Below are 25,684 nucleotides of genomic sequence, written 5' to 3'. Positions count from 1 at the left end.
AAAGGCCTAATGGGCAAAGCGCTTGGCCTAGGGCCGGGGCTGGGGTCTGGACTGGTCACGGCGGCCTCCCCTGCCCTACCCAGGGAGCCTCGTCCAGCCTCGTGGTCAAGCTGGCGGACACGGACAGGGAGCGCGCGCTGCGGCGGATGCAGCAGATGGCGGGCCAGCTGGGTGCCTTCCACCCGGCACCGCTGCCTCTGGGGGCGTGTGGAGCCTACACCACCGCGGTATGTGCCTAGCCCCGGAGGTCACGGAAGGGCGGGTGGGCGGCTGGACCAGGCTGGAGGTCGGGAGCCAGGGCAGCTGCCCGCCGCTGGGTCCTCCACACCCGCCCTTCTTCCCTCCCAAAGATCCTGCAGCACCAGGCGGCCCTGCTGGCGGCGGCACAGGGCCCGGGCCTAGGCCCCGTGGCCGCAGTGGCGGCCCAGATGCAGCACGTGGCGGCCTTCAGCCTGGTAGCCGCGCCGCTGTTGCCCGCGGCAGGTACTGCGCGCAGGGGCGGGGCGGCGGCTGGGATCCGGCCCCGCAGGGCTGTGGCCTGACTCTCCGACCTCCTCGCCTCCAGCAGCCAGTTCCCCGCCGGGCGGCGGCCCTGGCTCGCTTCCCGGTCTGCCGGCACCCATCGGGGTTAATGGATTCGGCCCCCTGACTCCCCAGACCAACGGGCAGCCGGGCTCTGACACTCTCTACAATAACGGGCTCTCCCCTTACCCAGGTGGGCCCTCCGCTCCGCCCAAATCTCCCGGAAAAGGAGTGGGGTGCGGGGAGCCGGGGGTAGGGGGGAGCAACCGCCCTGGGAAGGGACTCCTCCTTCCCTGCTGCCTATCACAACATCCCTCCACCTCCCCACCCGCCCACCTTCACCGTGGGCCTCGCGCCCCTCTCTCCCCAGCCCAGAGCCCCGGCGTGGCTGACCCCCTGCAGCAGGCCTACGCTGGGATGCACCACTACGCAGGTTTCACTTGGCGCTACGCGGCCTGGGGGGGTTTGAAGGGCCCCAGAAAGGAATAGGGAAACTTGGGGGGGGGAGGGCGGGGGGGGGGGGGGGGAGGCTCTCTCCTGAGGAGTCAACCCTCCCATCCCCCCATCCCTGGGCCCAGAACAACCCCTCTAGGGGTAGGGTTACCTGAACTGGGCTGAATTGGTCAAAGATGGCCAGGCAGATGGGGCCATGCTTGGGGGATGGCTTCTGGGGGTCACTGCCCACTCCCACTTCTGTCTCCAGCAGCCTATCCATCGGCTTATGCCCCAGTGAGCACAGCTTTTCCCCAGCAGTCTTCAGCCCTGCCCCAGCAGCAAAGAGAAGGTGAGAGACAGGGGGCTGGAGATCAGGGTGCGGTGGGGCTGGACTCAGGGTCCCTCCCCTGAACCAGCGTGCTGCTGTTCCTGCAGGCCCCGAAGGCTGTAACCTCTTCATCTATCACCTGCCTCAGGAGTTTGGTGATGCAGAACTCATACAAACATTCCTGCCCTTTGGAGCTGTTGTCTCTGCCAAAGTCTTTGTGGACCGAGCCACCAACCAGAGCAAATGTTTCGGTGAGCTGAGCCCCATCCATGGGCGTCTCCCACTCATAACTTCGAGATTCAGTGCAGACCCTAGGCTTATCCCTCCATAAGTCAATGACTCCCAGAGAATCATATGGCACAAAAGCAGGCTCACATACCAGTAAGCCTCACAGTAGTAAGCTCAGACCGGAACAAGGCCATTTCAGGTTCACCTGAGAAAGTCAGGTGTCTGGAAGATGTTCGACCAGGTCAGGCTTTAGAGTCTAGCAGGGCAGGAAGAATATAGTCTGGGGCCAGAGATCCCCTCCAGCCCCAGCTACAGTTTAGAGGACTAGAATGGGAGCGGTAGAGGCAGAGAATTAACCCATGTCAGGGAAAGACAAGGAAACCCCCCAAGCCGCACACTCCCCATTGCCAACACACTCAGAATTTCTTCCTGTCCTTCCAAGAATTATACCTTTAGGAAACTTAGGCCACTTGCCTATGTAAGTATGAGTGTGTATCCATGTGTGCATAAGCACATGCAAACAATGGAGGGTGGGGGGTATATGTTTTGATGGGACTGGCCGGAGGGGACAGGGACAGACGGGGCTTGTCAGAGAGAAGGGACCCTGCCAGGCAGAGTTCCCAGCTGACCTCTCTGCCCACGCCCCCGCTCCCGCTCCCCAGGGTTTGTTAGCTTTGACAATCCAACCAGTGCCCAGACAGCTATTCAGGCCATGAATGGCTTTCAAATTGGCATGAAGAGGCTCAAAGTCCAGCTAAAGAGGCCCAAGGATGCCAATCGGCCTTACTGATCTTCTCTCACTGACCAGCCACAGAAAGGTGAGTCCTTGGTGGACCCCAGGCAGATGGGGCCTGAGTGATGGAGGCCCTGTCCGCTTTGATGTTCCTTTTGAGATGTCAGGAGCACCCACCTCTGAAAGAGTCTGGGAGAGAAGAGCCAGAAGCGAAGGAGGAATCCTCAGCTGGAGACTTTGATGTTTCTCCAAGGATGGAGATGAATTAGACAACTTCCTGTTTCCATAATCTGGGAGAGACAGTTATGGCAAGATCTAACCATTAGATTAGTAGAACTACCATTAGTAGTTCTACTGCAGGGAGAGCCACAGGGGCCATGGGAGTAGAGAAGTTGTATGCGGGGAGGGCAGGGCAGGTGGAGGATGAGACTAGAAAAGTTGTGAAGGGTCACAAGTTTGGACACTGGGGAGTTAAGCAAAGAAGGGATAAGATGCAGGAGACTGGGATAATGGCAGAGAACATGGAGATGAGGAGAGAAGCAGATAAGCTAAAGAAGCAGGATCCACAGGGCCTGGTGGGTGATGGGGAGAGAGATGACAAGCCCCTTAGGTTTCTGGCAGGGCCAGCTGCCTGCGCCTTCCAGAGACTTGCTGTCTCAGAAGGTCCATGTGGCCCTGCCTCACTTGCGCTATCCCAGGGAGCTCTTTGGAGAGGGTGTGGGGCTGGAGTCATCTTCCCAGGAGGATCCAAGGGCACTTCAGTGGATCAGGTTGCTGCCTTGAGCCTGGGGCAGCTCTACCCCTGGGAAAAGAGGTCCACTCACTCACCTGAGACGTCACTGCTGGGGCAGGCGGCTCCCTCCTGTCTTGCCCTCCAGAGTGATTTTTGCCTCTTTATATTTTCTTTTTCCTCTCTCCTTATCAACCAATACCCAACAACAGAAACTGAAGAGTGAGAAGAAAGGAAAGGAAAAGCACAGAAATGCTTGAGCAGCCCTTCCCGAAGGAGCAGCCATGGATGGAGGTGGATCGGACCCAAGGCTGGCGCCTGGGGCTCAGGCCACGTTAAGGATTGTTTTCATCAAGTGGGTTGTCCTGTGCCTGTGGCATAGAGCGAAGGCTGGCAAGGCAGCTGGGGCTGGCTGAGGATTGACTGTCTAGGGGAACCAGCAGAGGGCCTTGGGGGTGCCAAGGGCTTCTCCGCAAGGGAAGCCCAGATTTACTTCTTTCAAAATCATATCATTCCTTAGAGTTTAGGGACCAAAGGACTATTGCTTTTTTTTAAAGAATATATATATCTATATAAATTAAAACAAAGAAACAAAAAAAAAACAAAAACAAAAACAAAACAAAAGAAAAAAACACAAGAGAAACAAAAAGACAGTATAGAGTCTCATACAAGCTGCCTTTAAATATCCCTAGGAGACAGGGTGAAGGAGACCCTTGAAAGCCTCAGCCCAGGCAGAGGGAGGCTGTGGAAAGATTGTTCTGTGTCTCATTCCCTCTTAAATTGTACCCCCCCCACCTTGCCTTTTTAAAATAATCAAGGACTTAAGGTCTAGCTCCCATGCAGGTAACAAAAAGAGTTATAGAAGCAGGGAACCCATAATCCCCAAACTCAGAGAGCATCTCTGAAGAGCTCCAGGAGGAGCTCTGGCCTGTCCTGGCCTTTGCCACCCTGAGAGGCCCTCTAGCCAGCAGGAGTGTCCTTCTTGAAGGCCTTTCCTGTGGAACCACTGCTTCCCCAGACAGGAAGAGAGGGAGTTTTAACCACCCCAGCCTTTCCCTTCCCCATCCAGATAGACAGAGGCCCTGCCTTTGGCTGAGCCGAGACACCTCCTGTTTCCCCTCACCTTAAGTCAGCCCCAGTGTCCCCTTGTTCCAGGCCACCTTCTGTCTCCAAGTCTATGTTTGCCCACCTGTAAAGTAGATTCAGGATATATGTAGAGGGCTGTGACAACAGACTTGGAAGGTTTGCTACTGTATATACTGCCATTGAGAAGGGGATAATTTTCAATATGTAGAAGCTTCAGAATTTAGAGGTCCCTCTTTACCCAGGACCTGGGAGGGAAGTAGATGTTTTGCCAAAATACTTCTTCATTCCTTTAAAAAGTACATCTTTCCTATGCAAGAGTGTCTCACATGTGCTTATCCAAGGTGCTTCTAGATGGTGAGCAGTGTTCAGCTTAGAAGTGGTGTGTGCTCTGTCTGTCTGTCTTTGTCTATCTGTTGTATTCAGTGGGTGCCATATAAAGCTGATCAACGGTGGTGCTTTCTGCCTGCTTCTGTGAGATGGGCAAAAGATTCAGCCTAGAACACCATGACTCACCTTGTCTTGGTCAGCCTGTCCTGGGCCTGCAGGGCCTTGCACATATTTTTCCCAGGAGGATCATTTCCCCTCCACCTCATAGACATGGGACAAACTGGTCTGGGGCCCCAGCCGTGTGGTGGGCCCTCTGATCCCCAGATGTGGCTGAGGCTGGAGGCCTCTGATCTGATATTACATCAGACAGGAAAGGGTGTGGGGGGGGGGGGTGGGGTTGGAGGGTTCCTCCTTCATAACAGAATCTAAGAAAACTTGTTCCCACCTGGTCCTCTGTCTTTGACTCATTTTTGGAGTGAATGGGATGAATAACAGATATGGTAATAACATTACCAGGTAAGGTGCAGTGTATATTAACAAATAATTTCCCATTGGGAGAGGAACCAGTGTTGAGGGCATCGCTACACGAGCACAACGCTGACACATAGACTGATCACCCTGGACAGAGGTGGACATATAGAGCACCTGCACCTTCAAACAGATATTCAAATGGCGGCATGGAGGCCCTTCCGTGCTAGGGGCTAAGCACTGTGCTAGGAGCTAGGGCTCAGGCATGTTATAAGTGCTCAGAGCTAGTGGGAAAGACAGGACACACAGGGTGTGTAATCACAAGCAGTAGAGTATGTGATTCAGGAAGGGGGAGGTCAGTAGAGTATTGATGGGGAAGGGAGGTCAGAGAAAGGTTTCCTAAAGGACATGAGGGAGAGAAGGGTCTTCAAGGATGCATTGACATTTGAACAAAGCTGTTAGGACAGCTGCTTCTTTTTGATAAATTATTTTTATTACCAAGAAACAATAATGATTACCATGTATTCGGTGCCCATTATGTGGCAGACAGTGGGCACCAAGACAAGAGCCTTTTCTCATTCCTATCTCTGTCCTGAACCTTAACTCACTACAGAGTCATATCAAGACGCTTGGACCAAAATGGCACTTAAACTATCTTGCTTCATGGTTAAGAACTAGCAGATCATGTGCCAACGCTGCAGAGGTCTGGCAGGGGTTGGCAAACTGTGGCCTGTGAATAAATCTGGCCTGCAACCTGCTTTTGTATGGCCACAAACTAGTAAGAGTTTTACATTTTTTAAAGGGTTGTAAAAATAAAACAAAAAATGAATATGAGACAGAGACCATATATGCCCCATAAAGCCTAAAATATCTATCTGGTCCTTTAGACAACAAGTTTGCTGACCCCTATTAGATCACGGAAGACTTGTACAATATCCAATGAGTTTGAACAACATGGTGTTTGTGTCTCTGTTGTGTGTGCATGTATTAGTCTGGACTCTTCCAGTTGCGAGTGTCAAAACCCCCATTCAAACCTCAAACAATTGATAAACCAAAGGATGCATTTGCCTTCATGCATGACTAGATCTAAGGGGTTCAATTGATGACGTCTCCATCTCTTGGCTCTGCTTCCCTTTATATGTTGGCCTCACTAGTTCTAACTCAAATGTCCTAGGGAGGACTTTGGCCAGAATGGACATGTGCCTGCCTCTAGGGTGGAAGAATAGGCCACCAAAAGTGATAGCCTCACCAGGATTATGTGGCAGGGAGAAATGGGTGCCCAAAGGAAGGAATGATGGGCAGATAAACAATATGCATCCACTATATTCCACCCCTTTCGTGCTCAGCATCCACCTATATTTTTCTTGACAAACATAATTTAAAAAATGTGCCTGCCCCACAATGAAACAATCCCGGGCCCAACAAAAATGGGAGACAAAATAGAATCATGTCCAATTGCTTTACCGAACCCTCAGTCCAGTGTCCCTTTGTGATGTGCAATTCTTGATCAGGTCTGGATGTCACTTATGATTTTTCAAACTATGGCTAAAAGACCAATTTAGCTTCTAGTGCATAGCCAATATGAAATGGGAGAGGGAGGGGCACCTGGGTGGCTCAGTTGGTTAAGCATCATGACTTGAGTCATGACTTCAGCTCAGGTCATGATCTCTTGGTTCGTGAGTTCAAGCCCTGCATTGGGCTCTCTGCTGTCAGTGCAGAGCCCACTTCGAAAACCCTGTCCCCCTCTCTTGGCCCCTTCCCCCATGCTCTCTCTCAAAAATAAATAAACATTTATTTAAAAAAGAAATGGGAGAGGGAAAGAGGATAACTTTTTTTTTTTTTTTTTTTTTTTTTTAAGAAAGAAAGGAAAACTTCCATCTGGAATAGGGGAGAAGAAAAAACAATGGTCACTAACCTATAGCATATATTACATCTTTCTGGACAGTGGAATGAATTTCATGGTTAACAAAACTGATTGCTCTTAGCCGTTTCCACTGTGAAATATCTCCTAGTATCCATTGTCCTTTATGGAAATCCCTCGGAGGATGCTCCTTCTGGAACTGAAGCATTCCTCTTCCTTTCAGACATGGTTTTGGGTGTAAAGATTGTCTTAGAGATTATGCACTCCCAGAGCCCTGTATGCCAGATGCAAGGATTCTCTGGCAATACAATCCTTTCAAAGCAACTGATTTGATTCCTGGGCGCTCTGTGAGCTAGTAGCCATCATCAAGAATCTTGCTAAGTCCTCGCCCTTGAACCTGGATCAGGCCCTTGAGGTTTCTGTTTCTTAGCTATAGATCACACTTTGCCTGTTCCCCTCCCCCTCAGCTTCATGACTTCCACAATGGTCTGTCTATGGTGGTAAGTCAATCTTAATCTTCTCAGTGCCCCCAGAGAAACATTATCTGTTCAACACTTGGCTGGCTCATGATCCAGGTAGCCCTGACCAGATAGTCAAAATCCCTGAGTGGCACTGGCTCCTATGCCTCAGCCCCAAGGAGATGCTTAGGATAGGAGTGAGGCAACCATAGAAGCACTCATTCTGGCCACCCTGCAGCTTGCTCTATCGCTTGCCCTCTGGCCATGTCCATTATTACACTGAGGTCACATCACCAAAGCAGTCCTAAGAGGAGTCTCTCAGTGGACACTGAATTTGTGGGCCCTCTGAGAACTTATATCACTTGGGGACTGTGGGAAGTGTCTTCAGCCTTTGGCAGTGCCCCTGGAATTTCTTTCTCCCTGGATGCAACCTGGATGCCTTCGATGTAGGAAGAAAAGACCTTTAGTCTGAGATGGGGTGAATGACCTCTGAGAGTGAAGCAGATCTGGATCTGCTGTGTGCTCTGACCAGACCTGGAGTTTCACCTCTGCTTCAGTGGAACATAACATGCATGGAATACCCTCCCAAAGAAGATGCTAAGGACATGGAGATCACAGGATCTCTCTTGATTATTTCCAGCTTCAGTTGTAATCTTTGGGCATCCACTGTTCGGATGGCACCTGCCTGCATCATGACAGAGCCAAATCCATCAGGGACTCAGAGGCTGTTTTTTACCTCTCAGCCTCCCTTTATGGCCAGTACCTGTATACAAGTATGTCACACAGCCTTATGTTTTGGGGATAACCAATGAAGGAAGAAACCTCATAGGCCCAGGGAGTTCAGAACCAAGGTAGTCTAAGTAGCTGACCTTCCAGGCTGAGCCATGTGGGGTCCACAAAGAGGTGACCAAATCTGTGCCAAGTGCAAACTCAAAAAGGGCAGAGGGCCACTCTTTTTCTCCCCAGCCCCGACTTTATACACCAATGTCACAGTGTTCTCCACCCTCCAGCAGCCTGGGCTGATCAGAACTTTTGACTGGCGGGCCATCTGTAGAGGAGATTTTGAACTTCCAGGCTCTGGCCTTCTAGTTGCCTAAGAGCAGAGACCCAGAAGTCAGAACAGGCTGCAAGCCTGGGTCTGACTTTTCCCAAGAGAAGTATTGAGTCTCCAGGAGAAAATGCAGGGAGGCAAAAAGACAGCCTGTGAAATGAGCCTCAGCTTCTCCTATGGAGTAGGCTAGAAATGGCCTGAACCCCCACCCCAACCTTAGCCTTGGGCCCCTGACAGAAAGCCAGCAGTCCGGGCTAGATTCTCCGCATTTGAGCAGGAAATCTGCTGTGTCCACAGGACCTTCTTGCTATCTCACTGTTGGGACCTAACGTTGGGACGGGGGTTTTGATTGTGGCTCCGTGTCTTAATCCAAGTACTCTAGAAAACAGACTCTGAGGTAAGGGTTGTTGTGCTGACACTGTTTGGGGAGATGAAAGCCTAGGATGATGAGAGGGGAGGAAAGACATGGGTTGGGAAAGATGTGAAGCAATGCAAGACAACACATTACTGTGTTGGTCACATCTTCGCATGAGCCATGAGGAGAGAACAGGTCACTTGGCAGTGTTGTTTGCTAAGCACATGGTGTTTGCAAAGAGAAACTGCACCTTGGAGCAGCTCACCAAGAGGAGAATTGAGAGGGAGTTTATCCATCTGTGCCCCTTTCATTTCCTGTTTCCTGTTGGCCAATGTGCATCCCACAGAGAGCTACCTCCACCATACTTCTGAGTTGCATCAGTTGCCCCCTAAGTGGGTGCTTGGGAAGTCAGATCCCATGGCCTGCCATGTGGCATCTCTACCACAGACGTGGAAGAGGAGGGGCTGTTTGGCACAGGTGGGGATTTAAGTTCAAGAAGGCACATGAGGTTTGTGACCAATATATCCTACATTTTCCCACAGGATTCACAGTGGGAATCCCCAGGCACCAGAATCCCCAGTACTGTCTGAATTCTAAGTAAAATGTATATATATGTGTGTATGTATATATATATACATATGTGTGTGTGTGTGTATATATATATATACACACACACACACATATTAATGTTTTTTATTTATTTTTGAGAGAGAGAGAGAGAGAGAGAGAGACATAGTACGAGTGGGGGAGAGAAAAAGAGAGGGAGACACAGAATCCAAAGCAGGCTCCAGGCTCTGAGCTGTCAGCACAGACCTCAACATGGGGCTCGGACTCATGAACTGCAAGATCATGACCTGAGTTGAAGCTGGACGCTCAACCGACTGAGTCACCCAGGTGCCCCTGTATATGTGTATTTTTTTAATGTGGGAGAATAGGGGCGTCTGGGTGGCTCAGTCAGTTGGGCGTTGGACTCTTGATTTCAGCTCAGGTCATGATTTCAGAGTCTTTGGGATCGAGCCCTGCGTCCGGCTCTGCATTGGCATCATGGAGTCTGCTCAGGATTCTCTCTCTCTCTCTCTCTCTCTCTCTCTCTCTCTCTCTCTCTTCCCCTCTCTCCTTCTCCCCCCTACCCTCTCTCTCTCAAAAAAATCTTTTTGGGAGAATAAAAGCCGCATTCAGGTGTGGTGTGGAGGGTCACATTTTTTCTCCAGAGCTTCTCAGTCATTAAGCTCTGGTATCTCCTGTTGGATGTCCTAATCTATGCCTTTGTTTTCACTCACTCTAGCTTGCGGAAGAGGGTCTGGCTTTTACAATCTATAAGACGCATGATTGTTTGCCCCTTGGCCATCTAACTTGCTGCCCATAGGCAGAAAAAGCAACTCTAAACAAAGCTGGGCATGGTTCTAGTCATGCTAGCACAGAGACAAGCAGAAATTCAGGACCTTGGTGAAACTCTTAAGAGGCCAGCACACTTCAACATCCAGATATTTCTCCAGTGTGTCCCTGAGATCTCCATTTAGGATAGATATGTGACTCAAATCTCAGGGACTTCCAACCTTCCTGCCAGGGAGTATCAGACGCCCACTGCCTCCATTTCATGTCAATTTCACCATCTGCACACTGCATTCCATTTTTGTATTTGAACTGGTTGAACGACAGGTGACAGAAACCAACACAAACCAGCTTAAGCAAGAAGGAACTGAGAGGTGCAGTGGTTTTACTAACTTTAGGCAGGGCTGAGTTCAAGGGATCAAATAAATGTCATCAGCTAACTCTCACTCCATCTCTCGGGGCTCCGCTTCTCTTTGTGTCTTAGTCCCGTTATCTTCCCTGCCACAAACACACTTTCTCCATGTGGCAGGGAGAGCTGAGTGCCAGAAGCTTCACCGTCATACACTCCTAGTGCCATGGCCTCAAAAGCCAGAGAGCTTTGAAGGGAAAATTGATTGGCTCCACTTAGGTCCCAAACCCATAACTGAACTAATCACGTTGGTCAGAGTGATGGAGTCCCCTACCTGGCCCAATGGGTCATGTATCCATTTTTGTGGGGTGGGAGTGGGGGAGGGGGCAGAGGTGGCATTGTGACTGTCAGCCCCATCAAGCACTTACGGAGGGTAAAAAAAATTGTCCTGCAGGGTTGGTAAGAATGTGTGATTTGACCTGGCTGGAGTACAAAATGCAGGTGAAGGAGTAGTGAGAATCAAGTGGAAGCCAGATCCATAGAACGGGCATCAGTTTTACCACGGGAGCAGGAGGGAGCCATTGATGGGCTTTAATAGAGGAGTGACATGATCAGATTTGGGTTTTAAAAAGATCCCGAGGGACAGCTTAAGTGGAGAATAGATCAGAGGAGTAGATACCGGGATAGAGGGTCTAGTTAGGAGGATAGTGCAGTGGTTCTGGTGAGGAAGACTAGGAATACAAAGGAGGGATTGATTTAAGTTGTATTAAGAGCTAAAACATAAGATGTTTAAGAGGTGTCTACCCTTTTCTCTCAGGGTTCAGGCTGAACAAGTCACAGATACTATTCACAAAGCTGGGAACACAGAAGAGATGCAGACTGACAAAAAGATGACTTTGCCTGTGAGACATACAAGTAGACTTGTCTACAAGGCAACTTACCCAAAAGACAAGTGAAAGGGTGGAGATGCAAATTTGAGAGTCCTAGTCACCTGCAGTCAGCATGCCACACAGGATGACTTAAACAGAAAAGCCAGGGGTACCTGGGTGGCTCAGTCGGTTGAGCGTCCGACTTCAGCTCAGGTCATGATCTCGCGGTCTATGAGTTTGAGCCCTGCGTTGGGCTCTGTGCTGACAGCTCAGAGCTTGGAGCCTGCTTCAGATTCTGTGTCTCCCTCTCTCTCTGCCCCTCTCCCACTCATGCTCTGTCTTTCTCTCTCTCTCTGTCAAAAGTAAATAAACATTAGAAAAAAAAATTTTTTTTTTAAAAACAGAAAAGCCATTTGTTGAAAGGGCACTGGGCGGGAGGGGGAGTTAAAGTATTGCCAAGCAGGACATGCAAGCTTGGGAAGTGAGTGGGAACAATGGGAGGCCAGTCCCAGAACAAAAGCCAAAGTGAGATGTCTAAACCAGACAGTGAGAATACTGCTACTTTCACCATCAGTGAAGACCTGCTGTTTCTATTGCTAGGACGAATTGTCCACGGTTCTATTTCTCTGAATCATTTACTTCAGAATCTGCATTTCTGAGGACTACTTGGCCAGGCCTACGTCACATGCCTCTGTCTTAGCTGGTGTGGAAAAAAAAAAAAAAAAAAGGCCCAACCTTTTCAATGTCTGTCATGGCTCGGCTTATCTACCTGTAAGAAGGAAGGGGAATCAGATTCTAAGAAACCCCAAATTACCAAGGTCTGCTTCAGGTGGGTGCTATTGAGGTTGCTGGTAAGAGTGAGGAGATGAGAAATTGGTGTGGACTAAACTGTTTTCTTATTTATTTACTTTTGTTTTAAAGTAATCTCTACACCCAATGTGGGGCTCAAGCTCATAACCCCGAGATCAAGAGTTATGCGCTCTACACTTCAGCCAGCCAGGTGCCCTGTTTTCTTATTTCAATGGTGAGTGCAAGAAAAGGAGTGCACTAAGGATGCCGGGAAGGGCCCATGTGGGTGTGGGAAAAAATGGGAAAAGCATAGCCCATAGGAGCCAACAGAGGAAAAGGGTGCAGGTCAGGGTGATCAACAAAGCCAAATGACATCAAGTAGTCAAATAAATTAAGCCTAAGTATTTCCAATGGGTTTTTCAGCTCAAAAGTCATTTGCAACTTCAGCAAAAGTATTTTCAGTAGAGATTTTAGGAAGAGGTCACTAGGTCTAAGGCACTAGATTTCAGGAATACATGGAAGGTGAGGAAGTGGAGATGAAGAGTCACACGACTCCCTAGGAGCTTGTGGAAGGCAAGAAACAAATGTGTGACAGTCAGTAGTGTGTGGGATTAAAATGGGACTTTTTTTAAAGGTTGGGCCAGTTCATCAACTTTATGTGCTGAGATCAAAGAGTAGGGGAGAGGAAAAAGTTGAATATCCATGAAGGTGAGGCTTAAGCGAAGGGAATGAAATACACATCACAGTGGAAGTATTTGGAGAGAGACCTTTCTTCTCTGTGAAAGAAAGAGTAGGAGAGATTCAGATGCTTGGAGGGGATTGAAAACTAAGACAGTTCCCTCCTCCGTGCCTTTATTTTCCCCCTGAAGCAGAATGGGGGATGATGGCAGAAGCTGGCCTGTAGAGAGATTGCTGGGTACATTGTGGGCCAACTGAGGAGACTGGATTTGTAGTAGACTCTGCATTGGGTACAGGTTATGTTAGCTTAAATGATTTAATCTAGATAAATGTGACTCAGAGACACAAGGTCAGAGGGGCCTGGGAAGCTTTTAGGAACCAGAAACCAATCTCACTGTTTCTGGTCACTGCCTCTAGATGGTTCATTCTCTTTCTGCAGATAGTCTTTCTTCATTTTTCATTTCTCATTTCTCATGGTAGGTGCTGGGAGGTAGGTGCACTAGAGCTCCTGAATTTTTATCTCTTCTGTTCAAGAAACCAGTCCAGTTAGAATCATAATCTCTCGTCCCTAATCCAAGGTTCCCAGGAGAGAACATTTGCTTAGTACAGCTTGGATTAGGAATCCACTCACAGTTAGTTCAATAAATTGCAGCCATGATGCCAGGGGTCACATAAAACAAACACAGCCCTGGGGCCCACAGATCTGGAGTGCGAGTGTGGAAAATATAATGCCCAAAGAACAGGGTTCACAGGCTGGACTAACTAAAAACAGTGCCCACTCACAAGCTCAGCTTTGCAGGATTGGGCGATTTCCTTTATCTTAGTCTAGGAGGGGTGGGTAGAGGAGGTAAACAGCTGGAATTCATAGAGGGGAGATGGGAGGGGGGTGAACAGGGGAAATCCTGGAAAGTTATGAAATATTGGATTTTGACATTTTACTCATGGGGACAGACTCCCTCTGCTTACCCAATGTACTTATGTTCAAACACTCCCATGCATGCAGGGCTTTTAAAAGCTATTATGGGGCCCTTGCTGGGGAGTTGTTTTAGGGAGCGGAGCCAACTCCTTCCCCAAGCACTCTGAGACTAAGGCTAGAAGTCCTGTTATTTTATAGCCCTCACTTTTTTTCAGTTATTATGGATGTGACAAACTAATACTAAGATGGTGTTGTGGCCCAGGCTGAGAGCGAGATGAGAAGACTGGGGAGTGGGCATCAAAAAGGAGAGGGAATCAGAAAACAGATGCTGAAGATATCCAAATGTAAAAAACATCACCAGGGATCTTCGAACCGAGGCTGGCTCAAGAGGGATAGATATGACATGTGCGTATATTACTCAGGGCGAAGCTTTCCTTGGGTGTGCTGTATCCAGCTAAAAACAGGGAGTGAGGAAGGAGAGTACAGCTAACATAAGCCTTTCCTCATTAGTGCTGATGGAAAAGAGGGGCATATGGGAACCCTAAGACACCAATTCTGATAAAGATGAAGGGAGATCTGGCCATGTCTTAGGTCCATAACCACAACAACAACAAATACAGCTTCCATTTATAGACTACTTCCTAGTGTCAGGTTCTTATATGTATTATATTGAAACGTATGAAATTGCAGGTATAAGGTTCAAGCGGTTATTTCATGCTCACCACAACAACCCCATTAAAAGGTATTATTGTCCCCAGTTCACAGATGAGAAAACTAAGGCTCAGAAAGTGAAAGTCGTGCTTTGAGGCTTCCAACAGTCAGTGCTGAAACCAAGCTTTGAACCCAGATTGTTTGAATAGAAGGCCAAAGTGCTTTCCGGCACACCGCGGCTACCAGGGGTGCAAATGAGTTAACCTTAACAAAAGACCCTGAGGTCCGCCTTTGCAAACCTGAGATTCTTAAAGCCCCTCTGGTCTCAGGAAGCCCTTCTCAATCTCTACCTGCCTCTGGCCACTAACGAGGAGAGGCAGAGGGGACGGCCTTCCCTGCTCATTCCTCCCAACCACACGGGGCGCCAAGTGCCAACATTCTCTTTCAGAAAGCTCTCCCGTACCCCCACAGCCCCTCTTGTTTTTCCACGCACCCGCCCCAACACAAGGCGCAGGCGCCACCCCTCAGCTTCTCACCCCTCCCAACCAGCGAGCACGGCGCAAACGACGGAAGCTTGGCGTCCGAGGCTGTGGCGCGCCCAGAGGCAGGCCGCACGGCGATTGGTCAGGTGCGGGTCACGTGATTCCGGTGTCCCCGCACGAGCGTGCGCAGAGTGGGTCTGCGCGCCCGTGACGGAAAGACGAGGCGTGGGGGTGCGCGACCTCGCCCGCCCGGCCCGGCCCCCTCCCCTTGGCCTGCCGCTCCGCCCCCGCGGGGCGTCCCGGGCCGCTCGTCCCCTCAGCGGCGGCCGCACGCGGCCCGGGGTCGCCGTGAGTACTCGCGAGGCCGGCCTGTGGGGCGGCCGCCACGGGGACGGGGCGGGGCGGCCGGGCCGCGGGAAGGGTGCGGGGCCCGCCCCGCCTCGGCCGGGGTGGATGAAGTGAGGGTCTTGGACCGGGTGGCTCTGAGGGGCCCTCCTAGGCTTGACAGGCTGCGCTCAAGGCCGGGCGGCTGTCGACACAAATCGGGCGCAGAGCTTCTTCCCCGGGAGGCAGGTGTTGGGTGTCTTTGGCGTCTCCGTAGGAAACCAGAGAAGAGCTGTGACTGCTCCCCTCAGGGAGGCCTCAGGGCCTGCCCTGGAAACGAGGATGGCTGCCAGTGTTTGGGGGCTAACCTCGTCCTTGCTCTCCTCGGGGTATACCGGAGATAGCGCTTGCCTTCGAGAATCGCCCCTCCGTGGGTTCTCCCCCGCACTCTTTGTTCAGTGGCCTAGGCTTTCTGAGAAAGGAGCACTTGGTATAGAGAGGAGTAACCCACTTTCCCAGGACTACAATACAAAGCTGGGAGTTAAGCCCAGAGTTTAAACGTTGGGTTCGGAGGCTTTTTTGACTAGGTGAATAGTTGTCACACCGAGAACCGCCTGTGGACCTAGGGAAAGACCTTTGTGATCCAGACTTGAGGCTTATTTACGTTTGGCCTGTTTCCATGCAAACTGTAAAGCGCTTTGTGTTAGCTGCCCTCATCCAGAGTAAACAGTGAGCTGAACAATACCCTTCCTTGGGCACTCTTCACACAGTCTGTACTTGGCCCAGCTTCTCTTGAAATGTTCCCTCCTTCACCTCATTTAGATAAATCAGATAGATGTTCTTTGCTTAATGCATTAAACAACTACCTTAATCAGTCATAACCACATTACAGGAAAATTGGATGTAATTAGGACCTGTCAAATGTGCTTAAGTCCAGGTTCCGCCATACTGATGCTAAGCAGCTTCCTTGGTCTTCCTACACTTGAGTATTCTACGTATAACATGAAAGCTGCGAAATAGATCATCTTTTAGGCTTCCTCCTCTTTCAGATGTCTGTGATTCTGTGAATTTCATGACCTCCCCCCCTTCCCCCACCCTTTTACTTTTCAAACCCATTCTTTACCTCCAGAGGAATGGGCATTGAGAGTAGAAGATGGGAGTCTCTTTCCCTAAAACACCCTGGTTGGGAAACGATGGTAGTTCCTGACTTGTTTCTTCCCTGGACAAGAAAAATTCCCTCTGAACTACCTTTTTCTCCTTGTGATAACAGCAGAAACCGAGCAGCAACAGCCCTTGGAGAGAGACTAAGTTTTTCTTGACTTCTACGGTGACAGAGACCTTGAGAAAGTTGGTACTTCTGGCCTACGCTGCCAACATCCTACCACCCAGCCCAAGACAGCCCACGCTGGACATTAGTGCCTCCCTCTTTATTCCTCTGTGATCATCCAGATCAGCACCTGACTGTTTATTTTCAAATCTCACAAACCCAGTTCAGTCCTCAGATCTTCGTAATTTTGGTTCTCAGCTGCTCTTGAAGGTGAATAGAATCTTGTTTTTTAAAGTCATTTTTGTCTATGTGTAGACATGTTTAGGTTCTTGTATGTATCTCCCCTTTGGTTTGGGTATCCAGCAGACAGTTCATTCATTTATTCATCAGTAAGTACGAGTTGAGGGACTGACAACATAGTAAAGAGCCAAAGCCTCTGCCACCACAGAGCTTATACTTTGGTGGGAGATAAATACAACAAACAAACATTTTGTATGTCAGGGCATTGTGCTGTGGAAAAATATAAAGCAGGTAAGGGGGATGGATAGAGAGTGCTAGTGTGTGTGTGTTGAGGTTTTGCTGTTTTATATAGGATGGTCAAGATGACCTTTGAGCAGAGAGCTGAAGGAGTGAAGCAGCAAGCCATATGGATATCTGAAAACCATTCCAAGAAGAGGCAACAGCAGGGACAAAGGCCCTGTGGTGGGAATATACTCGTTATGTTTGAAGAACAGCAAGGAGGCAGTTGTGGAGTTTCAGGGATCATTTTCCTGTTCACATTTAGAGTTGATTTTTTAATGAGAGCCCCTGAAAAAGTACAAGAGTAGCCTGTGATTTTTTTTTTAACTTGTTATAAAGATTTCCAACTATATGCAAAGGTAGAGCGTAAGAAACCCTCATGTACCCATCACTCAGATTCATTAGTAATTAATGTTTTGCCATATTTATTTCATCCCCTCCCCACATCTATACCCCCCTTTTGGGGCTGGAGTAGTATTTTAAAGTAAATCTCAGGTATCAGGCCATTTTATCTCTAAGAACTTTAATTGCAGTTTTCTTTTGCATATTTTTAATGAGTGAGGCAGTGCTGTCAATGAGAGGACAGCTATGGTGTGTGTACTGGCATTGTGCCATATGTCCCCATCCTGGATCAGTTACCAGGCTTAAGTTGGTATTTGAGGAACAGACCACAGGCCCCTAGAGTACACAAGGATTTAGAGCAGTGGTTCTCAAATTTTATCATGTATCAGCATAACAAAGGGCTTGTTAAAACACAGATTACTGGACCCCATCTCTGGAGTTTCTAATTCAGTAGGTCTTAGGGTCTGAGAATTTACATTTTAAACAAGTTCCCAGGTGATACTGATGTTACAGATCCCTAAGCCCACTGTGATCTTCAAACCTAAGGTTCAGTAGAACCGTATTAGAGACCAAGAACACCTCTGCGTAAAGTTGGAGTAGGTGAGACAGATACACGTGCAGTGCCAGGAAGGCCTAGACAGTGGTTCTTAATTTTGCGAAAGCCTAGGGGTTAGTGTGTTTCTGACTGTTTATTCAGATCATTATTGCATTTTTATTTGGGGAATAGGTTCCAAGATGAGACCACTCAGACCATGTCTACCAGGGGATATTCAGTGTTGTTGAGGGCTTTTTAAGTTAGCTTTGATTGTCATGTAAAGGTGTCTAGGGATGTTGATATTTAATAAGAGATGATGATTCAGTTTGAATAAATAGGGGTAAAGATTTCTAAAAGAATCTTGATTCTAATGGGGGTTGGTACTATGAAGAATTTTCCAAAATGAACTAACTAGACAAAGTAGGTAACGTCTTTTCCTGTCACCATCACTTTTGGCTTCAGGGGTTGATATGCATTATGATCTAGAGCAGGGACTTGCTCCAATCCCAACTCTCAAGCTTAAATGGAACAGTAGTGTCTCATGTTTGTATAGTGCTTTCATGGTTCATTATCTTTAAAAAACTATGTGTATAAGTATGTGTACATGCATGCAAGTATGTTTCTATGTGCAAGTGTCTGTATATTTGTCTAATAAAAGTGTATCCATAAACATGTGTGCCTGTGTAAATACCATCTAGCTATTAAGTGGTGATGAAACCAACTGTTGTCTACTTTCCACAGGACAGTGACTTGTTATCACCACAACAGCAGAGCCTGCCATCCCCAGCAGATCTACAGTCAGCCCCTGACATCACCCCCTCCCTTGTCTCCCTCTGTGGCCTCCTAAATGCCCATCCCATTGGCCTGGGTTCAGCTGGTGGTATGGAGGGGTGCTGCCTAGCACTGACCTGGGATTGTGTGTGACCCACTGACCCAATGGTGAGAACTGACTTCCCACCTCTCTGACTGGTCATCCAGGGGATAGATGGGACACCTTTTCCTGTTATTCTCCCTCCCACCCTTTTGAAAGGTAGAGTGGTTATCTGAAGTTGAAAGAAGGAGAAGGAGCATGGAGACAGTATTACTTGGTGTGTGTACAGGTGGATTTTCTTCTTGGCAAGGAAGGGGAGTTAAATAAGAGGAAGGGAGTAATAAAAGAGCTTAGGTATGCATGGGAGCTGCTTTGGGGTAATGATCTAGAAGAGGCCAACTTGTGCTAGGACCTAGATATGCCCAGGAACCAACATCGACGTTGAAGTCTGCATCCCTACACCCCTGGCTACCAGAGCCTCAATCAAGAGGGCCAAAATTCCAGTGCCCTGTTTTCCTCCATCCCTCCCAAGGTCAGAGGTAGGCCATGGATATGACCAGATTCAGGAAGAGACTGAAATGCTCCAGAAGAGTGAGGTGAAGGGAGTATAGGGAATAGGGTCTCAGTTGTTCTATCCCAAAGGACCTCCCATTATTTGTGGGAATCTATTTTGTATCCTATCGCCCTCCTGCTCCATGGGATAATAGGGATCCAGCAAAGGGTTGTATCCTTGTTTTTCATCGCTAGGACATCAAAGGCCAGTTCTGGAATGATGATGATTCGGAGGGAGATAATGAATCAGAGGAATTTCTCTATGGAGTTCAGGTGAGATTACAGCCCCTAAGACCCATGTTGGATAGTCTAAATGTGTGCTTCTCTGAATTTACCAAGTAGTGAAAGATTATTCTGGAGCAGACATAAGATGAGGATATGATGTTGGTGCAGTCTGAGCATTGTCTTGCCAGAGCTGATTTCATATTCTTGCTCTTACCTGGAGCTCATTCCTTTCCCAGAGTAAACTACATTCTCTGTACGTGGAGGCTACCCCATGTGTTCTTGGTTAGAAATAGTGATTTTTTTTGACTCTTCACCAGCCAGTAGCTGTCATTTCATTCATCAAGGTCAAATTTTTAAAAGATATCCTGCCAGTGATTGCTTCATGCCATCACTCCCCAGGGCACAGTCCTGAGCAGGAATGTTGGATTCTTTGCACAGAACCATCTGAGTTAAATTCTGTACTCTTCAGCCTGTTCTGAGTTCTCCTAGAAGGGATACCTAAGTATCCCTGGTCAGGGTCTGAGAGGAAAAGCTGGAAACTTAAGGCTGTGTACTCATTGAGCAAAGCCTGCAATTGGTTCATAGAAGCTTACTAGAGTGGAGATGGAGGGATACTTGTGGCCAAAGATTGGTGGCTAGGGCCACCATCAAGAGCTCCTTCATAAGAGCAGCCTTTTGCTTATATGTACTGCTGCCATTTGATTTTCCTGTTCCTGGTGTTCATGTTCTTTTTATTTTTCATGTCTCTCTTTCCCCCTCTATTTTCCCTCCTCCCAAACCTCCCCACCATTTTTGCTGCTGACTCAGGGGAGCTGTGCGGCTGACCTATATCGACACCCACAGCTTGATGCAGACATTGAAGCCGTGAAGGAGATCTACAGTGAGAACTCTGTATCCATCAGGTGGGACCCCACTTCAGGAGCAAGCCACTTCTTTCTGAGCTGTTAAGAGGCTAAAGGTTTTTTCTTTTTAGGGTATAATAGGGGGTCTGTGGACATGGATAAATTATGAGCTTAGTGATAGGTAGTGGGAATTTCTCAGAATACTTAAGCTTAGCTGACAGTGGTGACTGGGGAAGTATAGCCACTTTTTTCAGCAGTTTCCTCTATCCTAGATCCCTCTAGGCTGATAGTTTCATCTTTGAGGTAAGAAAGGCTTCTGGCCTGGAGAAAGCCCTGATCATGTAAGTGGCTTGAGGCTGCAGCTAAGTCTAGATACAGAGCTACTTCCCACTCTTCCCTCTCCCCTGGCCCCAGGCTCAGTTCTCCCTCCACCTCAGTCTCTGTTCCCTTCTTTCTCCCTTAATGAATCTCACCTGTATCTCTGTAGAGAATATGGAACTATCGATGACGTGGACATTGACCTCCACATCAACATCAGCTTCCTCGATGTAAGTGGTGCTAGTACCTGCCAACAACATGTCTAGCTGGACTTGTGGATTTTGTCATGTAGGCCAGGAGTCTTGTTCCTGAGTGCTGCATTTGGAGCACATATTCTTCATCCCTGTCTTTCCTAGACCATCAGCAGACAGTGGTGTGTACTGTCATGTGCATGTGTGTGTCATATAGGGAAAACTTCCAAGTCCATTCCTCTCTGTTGCTAAACTGGAAACTCTCCCTTACTCTTTTAGGAGGAAGTCTCTACAGCCTGGAAAGTCCTCCGAACAGAACCTATTGTGTTGAGGCTGCGATTTTCTCTTTCCCAGTACCTTGATGGACCAGGTAAAGGCAGTGACTTTGGGCAAGTAGGTGCTCTAAGTGTGGTCTAATCCAAAGTCCTAAGTTAACTGAGCCAGAGAAAAGCTAGAATAAGGTTCTTGGGTATATACTGCAGGCCATTGGTGGGGGCTTTTCAGTTTGCTGTCATTCATGCATTCCCTGTCACCTGATAGCCATCCCCTAAAGGCCTTCTTGGTTAATGAAATTGTTTTCTCTGGTCCCAGATATTATTTATTCCTTCCCTTCCCTTCAACGTCCTCATAGAAGTTGAAGTGATTTGAAATGGGTCAGACAGCTCCCAGAATCTACTCTCTGCTTCAGATGTTTTCTTTCTCCATCACTATTGTTTAGAGTACCCTTAGAATCTGAGGAAGCTCATCCACTGAATTGGGGCTTTGGACTCCCAGGAAAATAGAGATATGTACATACTAGGAGCTTTTTCTTCTCTTTGCAGAACCGTCAATTGAGGTTTTCCAGCCATCGAATAAGGAAGGGTTTGGGCTGGGTCTTCAGCTGAAAAAGTAAGAACTTTGATCTTTCTGGTTATGGACATATGAGGGAAAGAGACGGACATACGGATGGACAGGCAGACCCTTGGACGCAGTGTTTCCTCCCCAAAATATCTTTCTGAGATGGGCCTAAGAAAGACTAAAATAAATTTGGAAAGCCAAATTTATGGTTAGGTGGAAGAGCCTCTGGTTCTGGGGTGTCTGGCCTTGAGGCTTCTGGAGGTGAGAGGGGGCTCATCAGTACTTACCATTTAAGGAAAAGTACAACTCTGGAGTTAAGGTCTTGATCTTCATATTTTCTCTTGTGGTTTTCTCAGTGTGGGGCTCTAAGAGCTCAGATAGTTTATGAAATATGTTGAGTGCCTTGGTATACAAAGAGAAATAAATGAATTACAGATTCTACACTCAGTGAAGTTCCAAATAGAGTCCATTGGATACATGTTCTAATACAAGTGAATATATAAGGTTTAGAAAGAATGTAGAGGAAGGAATGACTCAGTCTGGTGGCGGGTGGAGGGCTATGAGTGAATGAATGAAAGGAAGATGATTCATCTTTTCAAGGATGGGTAAGAGTTGCCCATGCAGACAGATTCTGAGCATGAATAACATTTGCAAGGGCACAGTCAGGTGAAGCAGCCTGTGTGTAGGAAGCTTCAAGTAGTTAAATATTGCTAGGAAAATACAAGGGGAGAGTGTAGGAATTGAAGTCAGAGAAGTAGGAAGGGGTCCAAATCAGAGAGGATCTTGGGCTTTTATTTTCTAGGCAGTGGGAGCATTGAAGGGTTTTAGGCAAAGAGAGGCCATGGTCAGACTGAGTTTTAGAGAAATGATTCCAGTAGCACTGTGTAAAATAGGTAGGAGGGGGTGAGACAAGAGACCAAAAGTCTAGGAGGTTTTTGTAGACATCCAGACATGAGATGATGAGGGCCTGAGCCAAAGTGTGATTATAGGTGAGAATAGAGATGAAAGGTGGACTATAGAGATTTGTGGGGTATAAAATCAGTAAGACTTGAAGATTGATTCAGATATGTCGTGTGTAGTCATAAGAGCCAAAGAATAGTAGAAAATTACTCTTAGGTTTCCAGCTTAGATGTCTGGGTAAATTGTAACACCACTAATTTAAATAGGGGAGGAACAGGTTTATGCGATAAGGATAGATAATTAGTTTCATTTTAAGCATGTTTAAAGGTAGCCTTGGGATATTCAAGTGGAGGTACTCAGTACATAGATACGTAACAGAGGTTAGGGTTGAAAATATATTTAGTGTATGGATGGAAATTACAACCAGTTTAGAGTATGAAATTGCTGAGGGAGAACATGGAAAAGAAAATAAGATCAAAGGCAAAACACCCTTTAGCATCCAGACAAAATACCCAAGAAACCAGCAGGGTGGTCAGAGAAAGAAGAAACATTGAAGGTAGGTCAGAAAAGTTGGAGAAGAATAGGAAGAGAATGGTGTCTCAGAAGGCAAGGAGGAGACAAGGAGGGCCAGATGCCAGAGAGGATAAGTAAGAGAACTTAGAGTTTTTGTTAGATTTAGCATGGAGGCAAGAGCAATCATCGTGAAGAAGTGAAGGTAGAAACAAGAATACAGTGACTTGAGAAGTGAGTGGTTGGTAATGAAGTAGATATAGTAAGTGTGGACTGAGACATTTAAGTGAGGATTGGAGGGGAAGGAAATGCAGCTAGATCAAGGTATAGGAAGTTGAAACTTCTGTAGACTTTAGGAAAGGAACTGATAGGAGAGGGATATGATTAATGGATCAAGATCCCTAAAGAGGCAAGAAGGGAATGAGATCTAGAACACAAATAGAGATATTAATAGAAGGGTCATCTTGTTTTCAGAGAATGGAGGGATTGAGGTAAGAGTAGAAATAGAAATAGATTTTGTAGTAGGGTTGGAAAATTAAGGGAGCTGGTAACTGATGGCTTCAGTTTTCTCTGTTAAGAAGGAAGAGATTCTCAGCCATAGGTGAAGTTAGGAGGTTGATGAAGGCAGTAAGGATTTGGAATAATAGCTTAAGAGTAATGCCAGAGAGAACTCATCAAAGACACATGAAAGGGTTGGCAAGGCTAGTGGAGGGCCCAGCTCAAATTGGAAGCCATAAGTTTGGGGATGTAATTTTTTTGCTAACAATGTCAGTACCCCTCATGTACCTACTCCTTTTCTTCACTATTCACAAGGTAGAGGGTGGTATCCAATTGCATCCCACTACCCCTTTCCACTCTCAGTATAGTCATTCTTGGCAATAAATTCCCAGATTCATGGCCGTTGAAGGCTCAGCTTTCAAGCCTTCCACTAAAGGCTAATCATCTCAGAATTGTTCTGGTCTATTAGATTAAGTAATGGAAGTAGGTATTTACCCCCTCAGGTAAAGAGGTTCTTCAGGAGAGTACATTTCCATGGGCTAAGGTCATTATCGCGAGGTCTTCAGACACACATTCCCCCACCACAGCTAGTTTTACCATCCCTGGGTCTGAATTTTAGATTAGTTGCTTTTCATAGTTCTATTTCTTGACCTACTCCCCTGCCTGAGTTTTGTAAAGCCTGTTGTCTTTGATTCCTTAGGATCCTGGGTATGTTCACATCCCAACAATGGAAACATCTCAGCAACGATTTCTTGAAGACCCAGCAAGAAAAGAGGCACAGTTGGTTCAAGGCAAGTGGTACCATCAAGAAGTTCCGAGCCGGCCTCAGCATCTTCTCACCCATCCCCAAGTAAGTGCTCCCCGAGGAGCAGATAATCTCTAATGACCTTAGTCTTGTCTGAGCTCCCACCCCACCTTCTTGATTACTTACACTAATCTATTTGCCCTCTCCCAAGGTCCTCTGAATTCTGCACCTTTAACTATTAACACCGACCTACATAGTCTTGTCCCCTAGGTGTCTTTATCTTTGTACTTCTGACACCAGTATTCATACCTTGTCCTTCATGTAAAACACAGTACCTAGCTCATGGTATGTTTTTGCAGAAATGTATGCTAATTTTTTGTCTTTTCTTTCTTTGAATCTCATCATTATGCCCTCTACTAAGAAGGCAGAGTCTGAGAATAGGTACCAACTCCTTTCTCTCATGAAAGGGCACACTGATTGATTATCTAACTTTTGGAAATAAATACTGTCCATTCTCTGTCTCCAGGCCTACATTGTCCACCCTGGTGCCTTCTGATCTTCCCAAAGGCAAATACAAACCCAGATTTATAGTTTCCCAGGCACTATTGTTGACAGACAGACATCAGGCTTTTTTGGGTTGCAACTACTTATTGCTTAGTACAGTACTCAGCACTTTTCATGTGTATATAAACATGCACACGCCACGCACATACACACACTGAGTAAATTAAACAGGCATCCTGTCCAGGGGAACATTCCCTACCTGGCCTAGCTGCTGTAGAGATTGACTGAGACTTTGCCTCTGCCTGTCCTCCCATGTTCCAATCTGAAGAACACACAAATAATGACATAAAAATCAATTCAGGTTTGTGATTTACTTGTTTTAAAAGGGTTTAAGATCTGGGGCACCTGGGTGGCTCAGTCAGTTAAGCGTCTGACTTTGGCACAGGTCATGACCTCACAGTTCGTGGGTGCCTGGAGCCTGCTTCAGGTTTTGTGTCTCCCTTTTTCTCTCTGCCCCTCCTCCACTCACACTCTGTCTCTCTTAAAATCTTAAAAATAAATAAACATTTAAAAAAGAAAGTGTTTAAGATCCGGTGTAACTTCCCTCAGATAAGAGTTCTTCTTTGGCTTAGGTAGGTCCCTTCACCCATTCTGGCTTAGGACGCACTTATCTCCAGTGTTCTTCTGGGGCTCATACTGAATCCCAGTTTTATCACTTCCCTTTGCTCTCTGTCCAGGTCTCCCAGTTTCCCGATCATACAGGACTCCATGCTGAAAGGCAAACTGGGTGTACCCGAGCTTCGAGTTGGGCGCCTCATGAACCGTTCTATCTCCTGCACCATGAAGAACCCCAAAGTGGAGGTGTTTGGCTACCCTCCCAGCCCCCAGGCAGGTCTCCTGTGCCCCCAGCACGTGGGCCTCCCTCCCCCAGCACGGACCTCTCCTTTGGTACATGGGCTGGGGAGGGTTTGACTTGGGTGTTAGGAGGGTGGGAATGGAAACGTGGGAGTATAGCTTCTCAAGGTGAGGTGAGACTATGGTTTTTCAGGCATCCTAAATCAAACTTGGTCACTCTACCATGAATGGGTGGAATGGAGAACATTTTTTAAAAGCTGA

At 47.6% G+C, this 25,684-nt stretch overlaps 2 protein-coding genes across 13 annotated transcripts in view; both read left to right on the top strand.

Annotated features, from left to right (window-relative positions):
• The window catches only part of CELF6 (CUGBP Elav-like family member 6), a 31,731-nt gene extending 27,217 nt beyond the window's left edge, over positions 1–4,514 (top strand). For 2 of the 4 annotated variants that reach the window (XM_025919916.2, XM_086711150.1), the window contains exons 6-13: positions 84–227; positions 351–483; positions 566–715; positions 893–955; positions 1,226–1,306; positions 1,393–1,536; positions 2,176–2,331; positions 3,189–4,514. In XM_025919916.2, coding sequence (XP_025775701.1) covers positions 84–227; positions 351–483; positions 566–715; positions 893–955; positions 1,226–1,306; positions 1,393–1,536; positions 2,176–2,303 — 843 coding nt within the window. In that variant the 3' untranslated portion in view covers positions 2,304–2,331; positions 3,189–4,514. The remainder of the gene's footprint in view (positions 1–83; positions 228–350; positions 484–565; positions 716–892; positions 956–1,225; positions 1,307–1,392; positions 1,537–2,175; positions 2,332–3,188) is intronic. The other 2 variants (XM_086711148.1, XM_086711149.1) reach the window with 2 other exon arrangements.
• A 7,623-nt stretch (positions 4,515–12,137) lies between these two features.
• Positions 12,138–25,684, top strand: part of PARP6 (poly(ADP-ribose) polymerase family member 6) — a 30,062-nt gene continuing 16,515 nt past the window's right edge. For 3 of the 9 annotated variants that reach the window (XR_015252790.1, XM_086711123.1, XM_086711118.1), the window contains exons 1-9: positions 15,566–16,509; positions 18,377–18,574; positions 19,194–19,271; positions 20,031–20,125; positions 20,553–20,613; positions 20,854–20,944; positions 21,396–21,462; positions 24,020–24,169; positions 25,306–25,516. Coding sequence is in view for 8 of the 9 variants with exons in the window: in XM_086711123.1 (XP_086567249.1) it covers positions 18,572–18,574; positions 19,194–19,271; positions 20,031–20,125; positions 20,553–20,613; positions 20,854–20,944; positions 21,396–21,462; positions 24,020–24,169; positions 25,306–25,516 (756 nt within the window). In the remaining variant the exon portion in view is untranslated. The other 6 variants (XM_086711125.1, XM_086711124.1, XM_086711122.1 and 3 more) reach the window with 5 other exon arrangements.

The sequence above is a fragment of the Puma concolor genome, chromosome B3, assembly GCF_028749965.1.
Source record: "Puma concolor isolate L17-30 chromosome B3, mPumCon1.1.hap2, whole genome shotgun sequence".
NCBI classification, from domain to species: Eukaryota; Metazoa; Chordata; class Mammalia; order Carnivora; family Felidae; genus Puma; species Puma concolor.
This window is presented reverse-complemented; position numbering and strand designations above follow the sequence as displayed.